Consider the following 18,335-nt stretch of genomic DNA (forward strand, 5'->3'; position numbering starts at 1 on the left):
TTATGAAAATATCAGAACCACCGCTAGGTGGCGCTTTGTTTGCTCCTTGCATATATCCATCTGCCTTTTACATTCTATTTAGCTTTGTAGCTTTGTAATACCACTTTTTAAGATACCAAGTGTATCTTTGCTATTTTTTGTGATCTTCAGACAAGCAGCACTGGAAATTCTCCGTCCCAATCCCCAATACTGAAACCTTCTGCTCTCTCTTTTATCTTTTGGCCCCGGGCAAACCCTTTGACTATTCTGCATGTAGGTTACAGGTGCATCTAAGGGAAAATGAAAATAAGTAGTGGGTGGAAGGGAAGTAGAGGGGACTACTAAGTGGCAGCCAGGTGCGGTGGTCGGAAATGCTCCATTCAATCGTGAACAGGTTGCCCTGGAAGCGGCTTAAGTCAGCAGCCAGCAGGGCCCCAAAAAGTGAGTGCAGCTGAAAAATATCTTAAGAACTTGGAACTAAAAAGTAGCCAAAATGATGATACGAAAAAGTGAAGTACGTCATTGACAGGAATTTTTGTAGAAACAAACGTAACCTCCAAATTGTCTTCAAAAAGTGTGAAAGAAGACTTAATATTTTTTGACAGAGTCTGACATTTATTTGTTTAGAACTTGAACGAGGAACAACTTGGTCAGTTTTCTGTCAGCTTAACCCTTAACCCTTTAACGAATTCAATTAAAATGCAAAATAAACACCAAAGAGCAGAAGTTGCAAGAAATTCGCATAATGATCACAGTTGTGTGTGCGTCTTGTGTGCCAAAAATGTTGACCACAAATGAGATGGGCAAAAAGAAAACGCCAGCTGAGTAAAAGCAACAGACACAAAATGCAAAAAGTTTTCAACAGAGCGAAAAAAAATGGACAGGGTGTGAGTGTTTTGTACACTGCAAAAATTAAAAAATAATTTGTATTTTTAATAAAAAAATGATTTCACAACTAAAGGCGTTAGCAAATACCGTTTTAAAAGTTAGGATAATCTTTCTTCTTTGTTTATTATTTATCTCAGCTATGTAAATTTTCTTTTCAAAAACAAACAACAAAGTGTGGCCAACATCCCAATTAAAGTAATTTTAGCTTAAGGTCACACTGGCAAGTAAGTTTTTTTTTCTAATTATTGCAATTTAATGCCTTTTCTAAATGATTACCTTTTATTTTTTCTCTGTGTATGCGTGTGATTTGTCAGGGTGTGTGCACCTCGTGTGTGTGAGTGTGTTTGTGTGCGTTTAGTGCTCTGCCATCACTTGAAATGTTTGGTCATCAATATTAAATCAGTGAGCGACACACACAGTGAAATAAATGAAAGAGAGGGAGGGGGAGGGGAAAGTGTGCGGCTTTAGGGCATAAAAGAGACGGGTATATTGGCTCCGAAAGAGACAGAGTGCCTCCCGAAAAGCCTTGCACAATGAACCATTAAAAGTTGCTTCGTTTGGCAGAGGAAAACCGCAGAAAAAAGTCGGCAAAAAGAAAGAGAGTAACACACACACAACCGAAAAGAAATATTGAAAACGAAAATTTGAGCTTGGTTGCAGTTTTTTCGTTATTGCCCCCGACTTTTCCTGGCTTTTAGTTTGCTGGCGCTTTTCAATAATGCACGAAGCTGAATCTGAAGCCGAAGCTCTGCAAACGTAACAAAGCGAGTGGCTCACAAAAAAAAATATAAGAAAGAAATATAAGGAAAAACGAAGGAAAATATATATAAAATGAAAGAAAGAATAAGGGAACAAAACTTTTATAACATTTGCTTTCACTTTATTTGGTTCAAAGAAGCGACTGGGGGATAAATCGGGGAGGGCTGACTTATTTAGCACTCGAAAGTCTGCTGCTGCTGCTTTCTTCCCCCGACTTTACTCACAAATTGCACTTGAACTGATTGAGCTATTGTGCCCTTCTGTGTGTGTGTGTGTGTGTGTTTTGGAGGTGAGGAAAAATCCTCAATGGGGTCTCTGCATAATTCAATTTCCTTTAAGAAATTCACCGTTTAAGTGGAAGACTTTGAAACAGCATTTAAGGCGGTAAACAACAGGTTTCTCCTTTTAAGTGGAGGCAAAGCTGGCAAAATCAGCTGTGTAGGGTGGAAAATTAGACTGCATGTCATAACCCTACAAATTATATTAAAATATATTTGCTTAATATAAAAACTTTATGTAGGACATTTGGGATTTTTAGTTACATTTATTTTTTAAAAATATTTCCAACCAGAGCTACTTCCTCAGAGTTCCCTGTTCAACATTTTCTATTCAATTTTGAGACTCTTTTTGGGGCAAGGGAAAAATGATACAACCGTAGCATACTTTTTTCGCGCTCCGAAAGTTGCGTAATTGCATTTCATTGGACTGGGCAGCAATTAAATTGAAATGCTGGCCAAAATTGAAGCTAGTAGCTAGCAGGAGAGGGTAGCGTCGAGAAAAGTACACAACATTTAATTGTTGCTGACGGCCAAAAGGGAAAATAGAATGAAAATATATTTGTTTGGCTCCGCGAATGCTGCACAAATGTTGATAAATGTTCTGTGCAAGCCTTGATTAATGATGCGACTGGAGATTAATGTTGTGCGATACAGAACACTGAATACTGCCGAGATGCGCCAAATTGCAGTCAAATGGCTGGCGATGGGGGGGCTCAAATGTAAGGCGGCAGCTAATGAATAAACTAATGAATATTATTTGCATTTCCCTTCCCGCCAGGATCCAAAGATACTCGATAAGGTGACGAAGAAGAACGGAACCAACATACCGGAACTGGATAAGCGGTCCCTGACGATCTGCTCGAACACGGACTATATCAATATAACATATCACCATGTTATTTGTCCAGATGCGGCAACAGCCAAGGTGAGTCAAGGTCAAGTCGAGGCGTGTAACAGTGACCGGAAGCGGAAGTGATGGGCTGCAGTGATCGGGATCCGGCCTATAAGAAATATCCGTACTTTACATATCCCTATCGCAACTGAATCCTGCATTTCATTTATCCGACTTACCTACTTAAAGCAAAGGTGGCATTTTAGATTTCAGTGATTATAAATATTAAAAAAGAAAATTAATATAGATAAACTGAAAATAAAAAAAATTACACGTTATTTAATAACATATATCTTCAATGTTTGTAAGTTGTGATTCACATATTTTATTACTCATACGCAGAGTGGTACATCTTCATTAATATTTTGATCCTGTAATCACAAAGTAATGGAAGATGGTTTTATTTTATTTAATTTTAAGTTACACGTTATTTAAAAACATATATCTTGAATATTAGTAAGCTGTGATTCAAATATATTTTTATTACTCATACGCAGAGTGGTTACATATTGATTAATATGTTGATCTTGTAATCACAAATTTAAAATTATACAATTTTTTTATTCAGTTGAAATGATGAAAAATAAGGTCCGCCTTAATGCTAAAAATTACACTGAAACTAAAATCACTCACCGAAAACACACAATCCTTCTATCGACTCTCTCTTCTTTTAGATCTGGCTAGATGGCATACGAAAAATCACCCATAATGTCAAAGCGAACAATATCTGCCCCATGATGTGTCTGCGGAAACAGTAAGTGGGCGTGTTCACTACTTACCTCACCCCTTACCACCCACTGCACTTGCTCTGTCTTTATTCACTTTTTTTGCAAACGGCCTCGGCTCTTCCCTTTGTCCTGTATCCTGTATCCCATGTCCTCTGTCCCATGTCCCATGTTCCATGTCCCATGTCCTTTCGCCTTGCCACATTAATTCCACTTGCTGCACCTCACTCGATTACACTGTGTACATAATTGCATCGATTGTTCCGTTCTCTCTGTTCTGCATGCTGTTCTTTTTCTTCTTCTTCTTCTACTCGTTACTGTTACTGTTATCGTTGTTGTTGTTTATGTCGTTGTCCTTTACGATTATCTACTCTTTCTCTCTCTCTACGCATATATTTATCTCACTCGCACAGAGCTGGCAAAAGAACTTGCGTCTCATCACGCATAACAATCGCGCCACAAATGTGTGCCCGCGCGTCAACCTGATGAAGCAGTAAGTACGGTCACACTAAAAGAATTCAACCCATGTCTTTGTCCTTTATGGCTGTATGACACTAGATAATTTATTTTAAAAAAAAATTATCTGAAAAAAAGCAAGTAAACAAGATGAAATACTCTGACTTATTTAGATCTGTTCTCTACTTACAATATTTTGTATATTTTGTTGTTGTCTAGTGTCATACAGTCTTAAGTAAAACAGCTTGTTTAGAGGTTTAAATAAAAATAAAAAGCACACGTTTCCTAAATCGGTAAGTAGAGTCTTTAATGCATTCATTAATTATGTAACTACCATCACTTTAAAGCTTTAGTTCCTAATCAATTTCGACTGCAAGAAGTGACTAATTGGACTCCCCGTTGCAACTGTGTAGTATATCACAAAACCTGAAATTCCATCCATTAAACTTGTTTACCCCACATTTAATCAAATGCTGGACTGGACTGGACGACTTTTCGGGTCAATTACTCGCGTTCTGTCGTTATTAATTTCCTGATTGCTGATTACGCAATTCCGAGAATTCCTACCTTCGGAACCCAGTTCCCAGCTCCCAGCTGCAATTCGATCCCTGGCCAAGGGACTCGACTTTCTATTCCGCCCAATTCCATAGTTGTTGATTTTCCACTGCTGTGTTCTGTTCCATGGAGCGTTCATGGCTTCGCTTCACTTTTAGCACAAAATAAATTCATTTTATTTGCATTTCCTGTCCCACACAAAATGGGGGACTGGGTAAAAAGAAAAGTTGGGTTGGCCTGCTGCTGCTGCTGTTCTTTTTCCCACCGAAGCCATCGTGAAAAATTCCAGGAGTGGGTGCGGTGTAGTAGTAGTGTGTGTTTGGTCAAAGGGCTTCCTGCCTTATGCGAAGCACAACTTGAAAAATAAGGAAATTATGAGTGTCATAACATAAACAGCGAAAATAAAAGCAATCATTATTCACAAAGAAATTTGGGATGCAATATCAGGATAAAGCAAAACTTGCATTCACATCCGGCAATGTGGAAAATAAATATTTAGGTTTATTAGAAAAATAGTTGGGTACTCTATATAAATGAATGGATTTAGGTTTTGATTTTTCCAAAGCTTTATTTAAATTATATACAAATCTATAATCCCCTTTGAAGACTTTCTTGCTGGCTTTATTTCCAGCTAGATTTGCTCTGAGTTTCCATGTTTCGTTTTCATTTTTTAAAGTCTGGGCCTAAATTTATTGGTCGCTGCAATACAAATTCCAGCCTCGTCATTCGAAATTGGGTTAAACCGCCCAAAAGTTTGCTCGATTCCCTGCCAAAAGACAAGTGAAACGAATGCATTCCATGGTGAATGGTCGATGGTGGATGGTCGATGTCCGTGGGCCAGATGAAAGGCGGCGACCGAACAGCGGTTCATTGGATATGCGTTGCCTTGCGGTGAACTCTCTGCCCAGTTGAGTGTGTTTTTGGGGGGTTTAATGGGTGTGTTTATGGGGAATGGGTGTGTTGCATCCGGGATCACACACCCGCCGATGTGCACCGAGAAATTACGATACGAAATTAGGGATATCTTAACTTTTCCATGATATAACATTGAAACTTAAACTTTAATAATTATAATACTTAAATTAATAAGTTAAAAATAAATAAATATACTTTATTAAATATTTTTATTTATTGAGCTAAGATTATTTTAAAAATGTTAAAGCATACAAAGAATTTTATAATTAGAAAAAAACATAGTACTGTTATCAAATTTTTTTAAATTAAGTTTTCTAGTAATATTTTCTCTCAGTGTCCCAATGTTTTAGTAGTGCTCTGGGGTGGGTGGTGCAAAAAGTTGCAAAGTGCATTCAACGAACAACCGTGTTAACCACCGACGTAGCCAACACCTTGGCCAAATGGGAGGCGGAAGTGGTTATAGGAACGTGAGTGGGCGTGGCACGGTAGTACGGTAGCAGTTGCATGTTTGTATTGTAAATTAGTTGTCCTAGTTTGCAATTTGTTCCTGATTGCATTATTTATGCGTCATTCGGCGCATACGGGTTTCGCAATTACTTGACCCGAAACCGAAACTGAAACTATTTCCCACGGATCCAATGCAAAGTGGCCACAAGTGAGAGAGGAGGCCCTCGATTTCGATTCAATTAGTTATGGGTTCCGTATTCGGTGCAGGTCGTTAATCATCTGCGTAATGGATCGCCTGAACTTGATTGCTAATCAATATTTGATTCGATTACCGGTCAGCTTAGTTCACTAAACAGTCGTTAAGGGAAAATGGAATAGGGAAAGGACCTTTTGACATAGTTTCAAGGCAATTTCATGGCAATTTCCTTTTGCTAATGGGAAATTTTAATTTCAATTTATACCTACGGCTTTTAGGTGAATTTGTAATTTAATTTATGGAGCGGATGGTCAAAGGCAAACATAAATAATATTAATTCATGTATATAAATTGTAATTAAATTCAGATTTAATTAAAAACATACTAAATCCAGGTAAGTAAGTATTATTTTCCATGTTGTTCGATTTTTATTATTATTCTACCAAATTGATGCTCTTGCTATTGTCCTTTTAATTGCATTATCCAAACACCACGAAAAAAATGTCTCAGTTTCATTCCGGGGAAAAAATGTGCAATTATTACTGACACGACCCTCTCTTTTCGAATTCTGTAACCCAAAAATAGTTGGATGCGATTGAGTTACTGCGTGGAGAAGAGCGGCAAAATTCCGGTGAAAACGCTGGCCAAGACCTTCGCCTCCGGCAAAACGGAGAAGCTGGTGTACACGTGCATCAAGGACGCCGGTCTGCCGGACGACAAGAACGCCACGATGACCAAGGAGCAGTTCACCTTCGACAAGTTCTACGCCCTGTACCACAAGGTCTGTCCCCGCAACGACATCGAGGAGCTCTTCACCTCCATGTAAGTATAAATACCATATATAAATACAATAATAAATTATATATAAATTAATAACCATCTTGTGTATCCTTTCAGTACCAAGGGCAAGCAGGACTTCATCAGTCTGGAGCAATTTATACAGTTCATGAACGACAAACAGCGTGATCCTCGGATGAACGAGATCCTGTATCCTCTCTATGAGGAGAAACGCTGCACGGAGATCATCAACGACTACGAACTGGAGGAGGAAAAGAAGAAGAATAGTAAGAATTCTTAACTAAGAAAAAATAAAAAAAAATATTCAACTAGTTCTACCAAAAACTAAATTTAACGTTTGTTGGTTATAATTCGTGGAAATTCAATACACTTAATACTATAATAACGAGCTTAGGTGGGCTAGAACTAATTTAGAAAGTTTGGCTTATGCTGATGAAACTTTATTGCGCTCTATCCAATTAGAAAAGTTATGTAATTTGATATGAACTTTTAGCAAAATGGATAAACAATTTTTAAAAATAGCCCCATGTTGGGGATTCAATGTGATTAATATTCGCTGAAAATGTTTATTAATTAAAATGTTTCGTTTTAGATCAAATGTCGCTGGATGGATTCAAGCGCTACCTGATGTCCGACGAGAATGCACCGGTGTTTTTGGACCGACTGGACTTCTACATGGAGATGGATCAGCCCCTGGCCCATTACTATATAAACAGCTCGCATAATACCTATCTATCGGGTCGACAGATCGGCGGCAAGAGTTCCGTCGAGATGTACCGCCAGACTCTTTTGGCGGGCTGTCGGTGTGTGGAGCTGGACTGCTGGAACGGAAAGGGGGAGGATGAGGAGCCGATCGTCACCCACGGCCACGCCTACTGCACGGAAATCCTCTTCAAGGTGGGTTCTTTAGTTAACTGGAAATTTGTTAGGCGGAGAAAATTAGCAAATCATTTTATTCATAATCACAATCAGATTTAATTTAACTACTTTACATGTATCCCAATTCAATTGCCATATGTCAATGGAATTCTATTTATTTTCCTAATGTGTTAACCCACATTTTACAAAATTCCAGTACTTGATAAATGAACATGTTCGCATTTACCAACTAAAATAAGCTTTTAATTGAAACATTAAACTTTGTGCATGTAATGTCGGTAATCTTAATTGTCAAAGCAAATCAGCTTCGTGCATCTAATGTATACAGAATGTCCGGGGGAAAATGGATGCATTGTTTGGAAACTCTGGGGTGGTAAACAAATTACATACAAATTTGCTTTAATTATAGCTCAGAGAATAATTTTCGGTTGTATTAACTAAAATGTTTGAAGGCAATGTGCAATTTGAATTTGTCCCAGTTTCAGTAATTTACAAAATAGTCTTTATTTCGTTTCTAATTCGTTTTTATATGAAAAGAGAATGCGATTGTGATTTAATTTGGTAAAAATATAAAAAGAATTGTAAATAGTTAGGGTACTTATATGTAAACAAATAAGTCAATAAATATTCGGTTTAGGACATGCTCCTAAAATATTTATTTAATTTTTTATTAAATGAATTAATTTTTATTTTGTTTGTAATTCGTGCTGTTTAAAAATATAGTGCATTTGTAATTAAATTACGGGAAAATACAATGTTGAAAATAATTAGGGTACTTAGAAGATAACAAATAATTCAATAAACTCTTTATAAGAAGTCCTTAAAAATATCTAAATATTTCTTAAATTATATCTCTGTCAATTTAAACATATTTATTTATATACTTATTTATTTGTTTATTATCTAAAAATTTAATTACAATATTTCGTTTCAATATTTATTGCAGGACTGCATCCAGGCGATTGCGGACTGCGCTTTTGTGTCGTCCGAGTATCCGGTGATCCTGTCCTTCGAGAACCACTGCAACCGCGCCCAGCAATACAAGTTGGCCAAATACTGTGATGACTTCTTCGGCGACCTGTTGCTGAAGGAGCCGCTGTCAGATCACCCGGTAACCTATAAACCTTCAACTCGCTCTGTACCATATCTCTGATTCCAATACTTATATATATACATACAGCTGGATCCGGGACTACCGCTGCCGCCGCCCTGCAAGCTGAAGAAGAAGATCCTCATCAAGAACAAGCGAATGAAGCCGGAGGTGGAGAAGGTCGAGCTGGAGCTGTGGCTCAAGGGCGAGCTGAAGACGGACGACGATCCGGAGGAGGACGCCAGTGCGGGCAAGCCGCCGGAGGCAGCCGCCGCCCCCGCTCCTGCCCCGGAAGCAGCCGCCGCCGCCGAGGGCGCCGCCGAGGGGGGCGGAGAGGCCGAGGCCGCCGCGGCCAACTACAGTGGCTCCACCACCAACGTGCACCCGTGGCTCTCATCCATGGTCAATTATGCGCAGCCCATCAAGTTCCAGGGCTTCGACAAGGCAATCGGTGAGGGGCCATTATGCCTTTGACCTATTTTTAGATTCCCATCGAGGGGGGAACTTAAGCATTGAGTGGTTATTGATATGCAGAGACTTTTGTTGGATAATAGAAATAACATTTTGCTACCATGCCCACCAGTTGAATAGAACTCTATTCACATTAGTCTACAATATACTTGTTAGTTTTCAGAGGAAATTTCTAAAAATAAATTTCTATGGGTTAAATCTTAAGGATTGCCATATTTTTAGATTCCTAATCAGTTATGTTATGTTAACTTTGTATTGGACTGTTAGTAGATAAACCAATCAAGCTTTATATTTGAATTTCAATAGAAATGATGATAATAATAACAAAATTAGTTAAAGAATATATTGGTAGATTTATTGATATTTAAACATAAAATGAATTTATATACTTTTTATTCACTTTCTATAGAGATGGTGATGTTAATTAGAAAAACAGTTAAAGAATAAGGATAAGGCGTTCCATATTTATTATTTACTTTTTATAGAGATGATGATAATAATTATAAAATTAATTAAAGATTTTGGTATTCATTTTTAGGTATTAAAGATTTTTAAACGTAAAATGAATATACCAGGGCAAGATGATCTATATTTGTTTTTCAGAGAATATTTAAACACTTTCTTTCTCTGATTACAAAATTAGTTTTAATATTATTATATTTTATTTTAATATAATATCCTTCAACTTACTCATATATTTATTTTGTATACTCCCCCCACAGAGAAGAACATTGCCCACAACATGTCCTCGTTTGCGGAATCGGCGGGCATGAACTACCTGAAGCAGAGCTCCATCGACTTTGTCAATTACAACAAGCGCCAGATGTCGCGAATCTATCCGAAGGGCACACGGGCGGACTCCTCGAACTACATGCCGCAGGTGTTCTGGAACGCCGGCTGCCAGATGGTCTCGCTCAACTTCCAGAGCTCCGACCTGCCCATGCAGCTCAACCAGGGCAAGTTCGAGTACAACGGCGGCTGTGGCTATCTGCTGAAGCCCGACTTCATGCGGCGAGCCGATAAGGACTTCGATCCGTTCGCCGATGCGCCGGTGGACGGTGTGATTGCGGCCCAGTGCTCCGTGAAGGTGATAGCCGGCCAGTTCTTGTCCGACAAGAAGGTGGGCACCTACGTGGAGGTGGACATGTTCGGCCTGCCCTCGGACACGGTGAAGAAGGAGTTCCGCACCCGGCTGGTGGCCAACAATGGACTCAATCCGGTCTACAACGAGGACCCCTTCGTGTTCCGCAAGGTGGTGCTGCCCGACTTGGCGGTGCTGAGGTTCGGCGTCTATGAGGAGAGCGGCAAGATCCTGGGACAGCGAATCCTGCCGCTGGACGGCCTGCAGGCTGGCTATCGCCATGTGTCCCTGCGCACGGAGGCCAACTTCCCCATGTCGCTGCCCATGTTGTTTGTGAATATCGAGCTGAAGATCTACGTACCTGATGGCTTTGAGGACTTCATGGCCATGCTGTCGGATCCGCGAGGATTTGCCGGCGCCGCCAAGCAGCAGAACGAACAGATGAAGGCCCTGGGCATCGAGGAGCAGAGCGGCGGTGCCGCCCGCGATGCCGGCAAGGCCAAGGAGGAGGAGAAGAAGGAGCCGCCGCTGGTCTTTGAGCCCGTCACGCTGGAGTCGTTGCGCCAGGAGAAGGGCTTCCAGAAGGTGGGCAAGAAGCAGATCAAGGAACTGGATACGCTGCGTAAGAAGCACGCCAAGGAGCGCACCTCGGTGCAGAAGACCCAGAATGCGGCCATCGACAAGCTGATCAAGGGCAAGAGCAAAGACGACATTCGCAACGATGCCACCATCAAGAACTCGATCAATGACCAGACCAAACAGTGGACCGACATGATCGCCCGCCACCGCAAGGAGGAGTGGGACATGCTGCGCCAGCACGTCCAGGACTCGCAGGACGCCATGAAGGCGCTGATGCTCACCGTTCAGGCGGCGCAGATCAAGCAGCTGGAGGATCGCCATGCCAGGTGATATTTATTTATTTATTTTATTTATTTTATTTATTTTATTTATTTTATTTATTTTATTTATTTTATTTATTTTATTTATTTTATTTATTTTATTTATTTTATTTATTTTATTTATTTTATTTATTTTATTTATTTTATTTATTTTATTTATTTTATTTATTTTATTTATTTTATTTATTTTATTTATTTTATTTATTTTATTTATTTTATTTATTTTATTTATTTTATTTATTTTATTTATTTTATTTATTTTATTTATTTTATTTATTTTATTTATTTTATTTATTTTATTTATTTTATTTATTTTATTTATTTTATTTATTTTATTTATTTTATTTATTTTATTTATTTTATTTATTTTATTTATTTTATTTATTTTATTTATTTTATTTATTTTATTTATTTTATTTATTTTATTTATTTTATTTATTTTATTTATTTTATTTATTTTATTTATTTTATTTATTTTATTTATTTTATTTATTTTGTTTATTTTATTTATTTTATTTTATATTATATATTTAGTAAATCTTGCCTTTAAATCGGTTAGAAATCCTACTAACCCACTTGTGTTCTATTTCACCGCAGGGACATCAAGGATCTAAATGCCAAGCAGGCTAAGATGTCGGCGGACACCGCCAAGGAGGTGCAGAACGACAAGACCCTGAAGACTAAGAACGAGAAGGATCGTCGGCTTCGCGAGAAGCGTCAGAACAACGTGAAGCGCTTCATGGAGGAGAAGAAGGTGGGTTCAGTGCCATTCGAAGTGCAAAATCGAAAGTAATCTATATCATATATACAATCTTTCACAGCAAATCGGCGTTAAACAGGGCCGCGCCATGGAGAAGCTGAAGCTGGCGCACTCGAAACAGGTCGAGGAATTCAGTACCGACGTGCAAAAGGTACTGAGCGAAACTCGGCCCCAGACCGACACTATAACCAGTATTGAGACTGTACTTTAGACAACCACACCCGTATAGCTAGAGAGCGATAAACCGTAAACGATAAACGATATAACCGATAACTGAAACGCAAAATGAAACATGAACAAAGCTGAAAAAAAGAACTTAACCGAAAGCAAAGCGAAGATATGCATCCCAGATACGATCGTAGTGGCTGTAACCCCTTATCAAATCTTATCAATCGATAGAGTGTGTGTGAGAGAGAGACAGAGATAGATAGAGAGTGTCGTGGGGATGCATCTTCCGATAACCGATAAACAATAACCGATCACGAACAAAAACCCAACCTAACCGTACCCATCCGTACTAACCTGAAAAGTAATCGATCAGTCAGTAGCTGCTAATCTTTCACACTAACTGCTAAGATGTAATTATCTACTATTTCCTATATATGTATTATATATATTTATCGGTACTTGTTCATTTCGTTGATCCATCGTGTGCTCTACTTTTCCCTTGTTTTCGACTAGTGTCAATGGTTTTGAGCACTGTTTTGCGATCTTGTAGAGGAACGCGTTTTAGTTTGAAGTCGCCCCTTCATTTTGCTTTGCGCCCTTTGGTATGAACTTCAATGTGGAATAACTTTTTTTTTTATTTAGCAAAAATTATTAAAAAGTGAAATAATTAAATTAAAAACACTAGTGTTACTTTGAAAAAGAACAGAACTTAAACTCAAATATAGAATTTTATACGTTTTAAAAATTTTTAAACTATCATATTAAGGTTAATTTAAATTATCTTATTGAAAAAGTTCCCTTAAAGCCGATTAAAAATGTTTTAATAGTTTCCACATTGATATTCATTTGATATTTTATTTGGCTTTAAATGTTCCGCTTTTAAATGCTTTTATGTGCTTTTAAAATGATTTTTTGTGTGCTCTGTGTCGAACTCACTGTGTCCTTTAACCCTCTATCTCAGAATGTCCCCCTTTTCACCTCTATATGTGTTAATAACAATTAGTTCTTGGCTTGATTCCCATAACTCCCTCGATCCCAAGCTCGCAGCTCTACTATCGAACTACTTTATGGATATAAATATTCTCTCTCTCTTTCACTCTCTAAAACTGTCTCTGTCTCTAAAAATCCAACCAACCACGCCCCCTAACGCCTTGTCATTTATCGTTTGCTGTGTCGCCCTAAACCAAAAATGCTATAAAAATATAACCGAGAAAAACTAAACAAAATTATATATTTTCTCTTGCTCTTTCTTTCTCTCTCTCTCGTTCTCTCTCCCTCTCTCTTTCCGACACACGTACACATGCCCACGCTCTGTCTCTTTCTGTGCCATTTAAACCACCAAAAACCACACAATTTGTTTACTTTGCAAAATGTTTTGTATTTGCTGTCTCACACGCTGCCGTCTGTCATCCAAAATCCAACTGCCGCTTCAAAAAAAAGCTAATGGACATGTACAAAATCGAGGAGGAGGCCTATAAGACGCAAGGAAAAACGGAGTTTTATGCCTAAGACCCACAGGTCGAAGGTCAAAAGAGGAAGAGCACCGCGATACCAAAAAATAATACTAAAAAAAACTAGAGAAATCCATGAAAGAATGCTGATCAAGACGAAGATGCTAACATATATACTTCTTTATATACTGTATTTACACACTCATCACTCCAAAACACAAACACACATACACTCGCCCGCATCTATAAGGGATTAACTTTACTTAAAAACATTTACGTATATGTTTTATGCAGGAAGCATAAGCTTATATACTTATCAACTAGAATTCAAAAACTGGAAAGTCAACACTTTGTGCTTTATATTTATTTAAGATTCTGATGAAGAAGAAGAAGATGAAGACGAAATCGAAAGGAGTTAATTAGAAGGCCACACAGTAATGTGTGTATTTTACGGGGACTTTGCCCTCTCGAATCCATTGTAATTTATTTTGAAAAAAGAAAAACCTAAGATTAAAAAGAATACCAAAAATCGTTAAGGGTATTTTGTGCTAACAACACAGTAACAACGGTACACCGATAAGTTTAGACCACAGGAACAGTGCGTTTCAGGGCCTTAACGACTACATTGCAGTTATTCTGGCGGTGAAACGCACTCTAGCCAATCATACATATATGTATACATAACACCAACCCAACATCCCCGGCCCCAATAACCGTACGTTTCAAGTGAACTACTTAAATGAGTTTCCGATTCTCCACCTAATAGCTTAGCCAACTAACTAACCAGTAAGCCGAAACCATTAATCAGTAAAGTAATCCAAGAAGCCCACAATTAACAAAACACCCAAGAAACCAGACAGATCTATATATTTCGGTATATATAGATCGGTTGTAGGACGTCTTTTTTTTTCTAAAAGCATTTATTTTGCGAAAATTAAGGAAACATCCCTTAAATGCTCGAAAAACATATATGAAACCCAAAAACAGCATTCAGTCATGAACAAGAGAAAACGATGCAAATAGTTTTTAAAGTAAATGTTATAAAACCTAAGTATTAAATGTGTAATTCAAACAATGAAACACCCCTACCGGCAGTTATATATACACACAGACACACAAAACACTGAAAAATATGAATTATTCTTGAGCTGAAAATACCAAAAACAAATTGGTTTAACTTTACATGAAATGTGAACTTTTATCCGCTCTGTATTAGTTTCGATTTTATTTCAAATTTTTACCAGAACGAGATAAAGATTTTGCGATTTTGACTACCAGAAAAAGTAGCCAAGGAAAATATATATATATACACAGAAACACGATAACATACATACATAGATCTAGTGAATATTATACCAAAGTAAGAGAAACAAACAAGAACTTCAGATAGATTCTGTTTGAACTGTCAAGACCGTTTATGTTGCACTCGAAATTTGCTGTTTGCATGTATTGTAGTTGTTGCAAAAATACCAACCAAAAAAAATTAAAAAAAAACTTAATAATGAAAAACCGCAAATATAGAAAACTAAATTATAAAAAAAAGGCAAAGAAAAAAACTCCACATCAAATTATAATTTCCCTTGAATTTTTAAATTGAATTTAAACTTGAATATGTGCCCTAAAGATCGAAGAGAAGAAGCGTTTACACTGTGCTATTAACGAAACGAAAACATTTAGTTAACTCATACAAGGTAACTGTACTAAATGATGTACTATATTTAACCTACGCCTACGACTATGTATTTAGAGAATTGATCAAGTTTTATGAATGTGATAAGCGGTTACATTAAATTACACGAAAGCGAAGAAAAGCGAATCCCAACTATTTTAACCCCCAATACTTTCGCCTTACCCAACACTGTTTTTTTTTCTAAGGGCACGAGTTGAAGGTTGAACGAAGAAAAACGAATGCGAAGCTTTGTATGATATGTAATATAATGTGCCAATCCCAATGTTAACCAAAAAAAAAGGAGGAAAGTGAAATGAACATTGTCTAACTGAAATCGCAATTAATTTATTTACTCGCATGTATAATGTATACATTAGATAGAGGCCTAGCCTCTTAGTCGAAAAGCCCTCAATTCTGGCACACCCACAACCCGAAAACGAAAAAACGTACCAAAGGTCCACATAATATTGGCGCGGGTAAAAACTTTCTTGGGAAAAAGCTTGCGAATTTTCCTCATTTTAATCCAAACCTAATAGGTTTTTTTTGTAGGACCTATACCATCTTTACCTTTAAATGTTACATTAAAAAGCCTCAATAACTTTTGTTAAATCAATCCGATCAATATGAATATTGTCAAATAAAAAATAGTTACCACCCTGCATTATATGAGGTCAATTTGAACAACTGTTTTACCCCGCCAATTGCATGGATGTCTACACTTGGAAAATGTGTCAATTTTGTTTGTGTTTGTTTTTTTTTTTTAAATCTAAATAAGTTGTAGTCTATGAAGAATCGCTAGAGCGAAACTGTTACAGGATATGCACGGCGATGTAACCCACACACTTGGGGCCACATTGATCTAGTTTGTACATCTGCGAGAGCAAAACCCCAGATAATGATTATGAATAGCGATAGCCAGTAGCGAGATAACTCGTAATTGTATCTACTATCTACGTATTTATTGATTATGTTTTTGTGAGCAGAATAAAAGCGACTTCTGTATAAATATGATTACGAGAACATAAGAGTTATATCAATAGTTTAAAGAGGTCGCGAGATGGTCGATGAAATTAACTTATATTAAAAATGCTGCGTATGAACTTATGATTATAAACTATAAACTATATATTAAACTATTATGATTACCATTACTATCCTTATTATTATTATTACCATTATTGTCCTTATTATGATTATTATTACAATTGCCGTTTGTGCGTAACTTCAATTGCAATAAATTGTATTCCAAAGCGATTGTAGAGGTTTTCCATTGATTTTGCTTACTCCTTGCTTTCATTTTTTCTTTTGGCCCACTCACCACTATTGTTAGCCATTATTTGTGGCCAGCACTAAGCTCCCTCGACAAGGGCAATTATTTTATGGATTCAGTTTTAGTCTTATATCACCGCGTCCCCGAGATATGTGCTATATATGAATCCGACAATTCGGCCCTGTAAAAATTAGTTTAGTTGTAATGGATCCTACCAAGTGTTGGGATATAGCGAACTTTCGCGAGAAACGATACCAAATGAAACATAAATGTTAGAGCAACCTCACACACTACGCATTATATATCCAATATATACAGACACGGTTTGAAGGATTTGGATTCTCGATTGCTATGATTTCGGTCTGAATGTGTTTGTTGATTTTATGGAACGAACACCGAGAAACATAAGCATACTAGTTAATAAACACTAAATACAACTCAATACGAAAAGTCTTCGGGTTGCGTCAGAAATTGTAAAAAAAAAAACAAAAGATATAACAACTAAGAAGTTACTGGGTGTTTTGGTGGTTATTGGAAATAAATCTTCAAATGAAAACACCCCCTTGTGTTTTGTTGGGTGGATTTGGAAGTTAACTGTTTTATATTATAATTTTTTAATTTTTCACAATTTTAGCACAAAATAACCATGGATTCGGAAGTTAATTATTTATTTAATATTTATATTATGATTTGGGTAATCTATTGATTGTTGAAAAATACCATCTTGTTTCAGAAAATATAGACGGCAGATTTATTTATAAAAAAAATGCTGCTGTCTACATTTCAAAGACATGTATGATTTCACATTTAATTCGATCTAATAAGTCATCTATTGCAGAAATATAACAAACTTGTTTCACGGAGAATAACCCTTAGAATGAAGAATAAAAACATTCTAATGGAAATCATCCGTAAGACATGAATGATGAAAAGACGAATCTTGTGTTTTTAATGGATGGATTCGGAAGTTAATTATATTTTCAATATTTATATTATGATTTTGGTAATCTATTGATTGTTGAAAAATACCATCTTGTTTCAGAGAATATAGACAGCAGATTTATTTATAAAAAAAATGCTGTTGTCTACATTTCCAAGACATGAATGATTTCACATTTAATTCGATCTAATAAGTCATCTATTGCAGAAATATAACAAACTTGTTTCACGGAGATTAAACACTAGAATGAAGAATAAAAACATTCTAATGAATATCAATCGTAAGACATGAATGATAAAAAGACGCATCTTGTGTTTTTGATGAAAGTTAATTATATATTTACTATTTATATAATGATTTTGGTAATCTATTGATTGTTGAAAAATACCATCGCGTGTCAGAAATATAGACAACAGATTTATTTATAAAAAAAATGCTGCTGTCTACATTTCGAAGACATGAATGATTATAAATTTAATTCGATTTAATTTCATATGTTGCAGAAATAATACAACCTTGTTTTACAGAGAATAATCCATAGAATGAAGAATAAAAACATTCTAGTGAATATCATCCGTAAAACATGAATGATGAAAAGACGAATCTTGTGTTTTTGGTGGATGAATTCGAAAGTTATTTATATTTTATATATTTATATGATTTCGGTAATCTACTGATTGTTGAAAAATATCATCTTGTTTCAGAAATATAGACAACAGATTTATTTATAAAAAAATGCTGCTGTCTACATTTCGAAGACATGAATGAT

At 36.7% G+C, this 18,335-nt stretch overlaps 1 protein-coding gene across 5 annotated transcripts in view; it reads left to right on the top strand.

Moving 5' to 3' along the window:
- norpA (no receptor potential A) overlaps positions 1–17,184 on the top strand; it is a 48,856-nt gene extending 31,672 nt beyond the window's left edge. For 3 of the 5 annotated variants that reach the window (XM_044396195.2, XM_070218151.1, XM_017146810.3), the window contains 11 exons: positions 2,683–2,829; positions 3,471–3,550; positions 6,676–6,912; positions 6,988–7,154; positions 7,481–7,785; positions 8,714–8,878; positions 8,948–9,308; positions 10,051–11,314; positions 11,906–12,062; positions 12,130–12,219; positions 13,677–17,184. In XM_044396195.2, coding sequence (XP_044252130.1) covers positions 2,683–2,829; positions 3,471–3,550; positions 6,676–6,912; positions 6,988–7,154; positions 7,481–7,785; positions 8,714–8,878; positions 8,948–9,308; positions 10,051–11,314; positions 11,906–12,062; positions 12,130–12,219; positions 13,677–13,745 — 3,042 coding nt within the window. In that variant the 3' untranslated portion in view covers positions 13,746–17,184. Of the gene's footprint in view, positions 1–2,682; positions 2,830–3,470; positions 3,551–3,934; positions 4,015–6,675; positions 6,913–6,987; positions 7,155–7,480; positions 7,786–8,713; positions 8,879–8,947; positions 9,309–10,050; positions 11,315–11,905; positions 12,063–12,129; positions 12,220–13,676 lie in introns of all 5 variants that reach the window. The other 2 variants (XM_044396196.2, XM_070218152.1) reach the window with 2 other exon arrangements.
- Positions 17,185–18,335: the final 1,151 nt, after the last annotated feature.

The sequence above is a fragment of the Drosophila takahashii genome, chromosome X (assembly GCF_030179915.1).
Source record: "Drosophila takahashii strain IR98-3 E-12201 chromosome X, DtakHiC1v2, whole genome shotgun sequence".
NCBI lineage: Eukaryota > Metazoa > Arthropoda > Insecta > Diptera > Drosophilidae > Drosophila > Drosophila takahashii.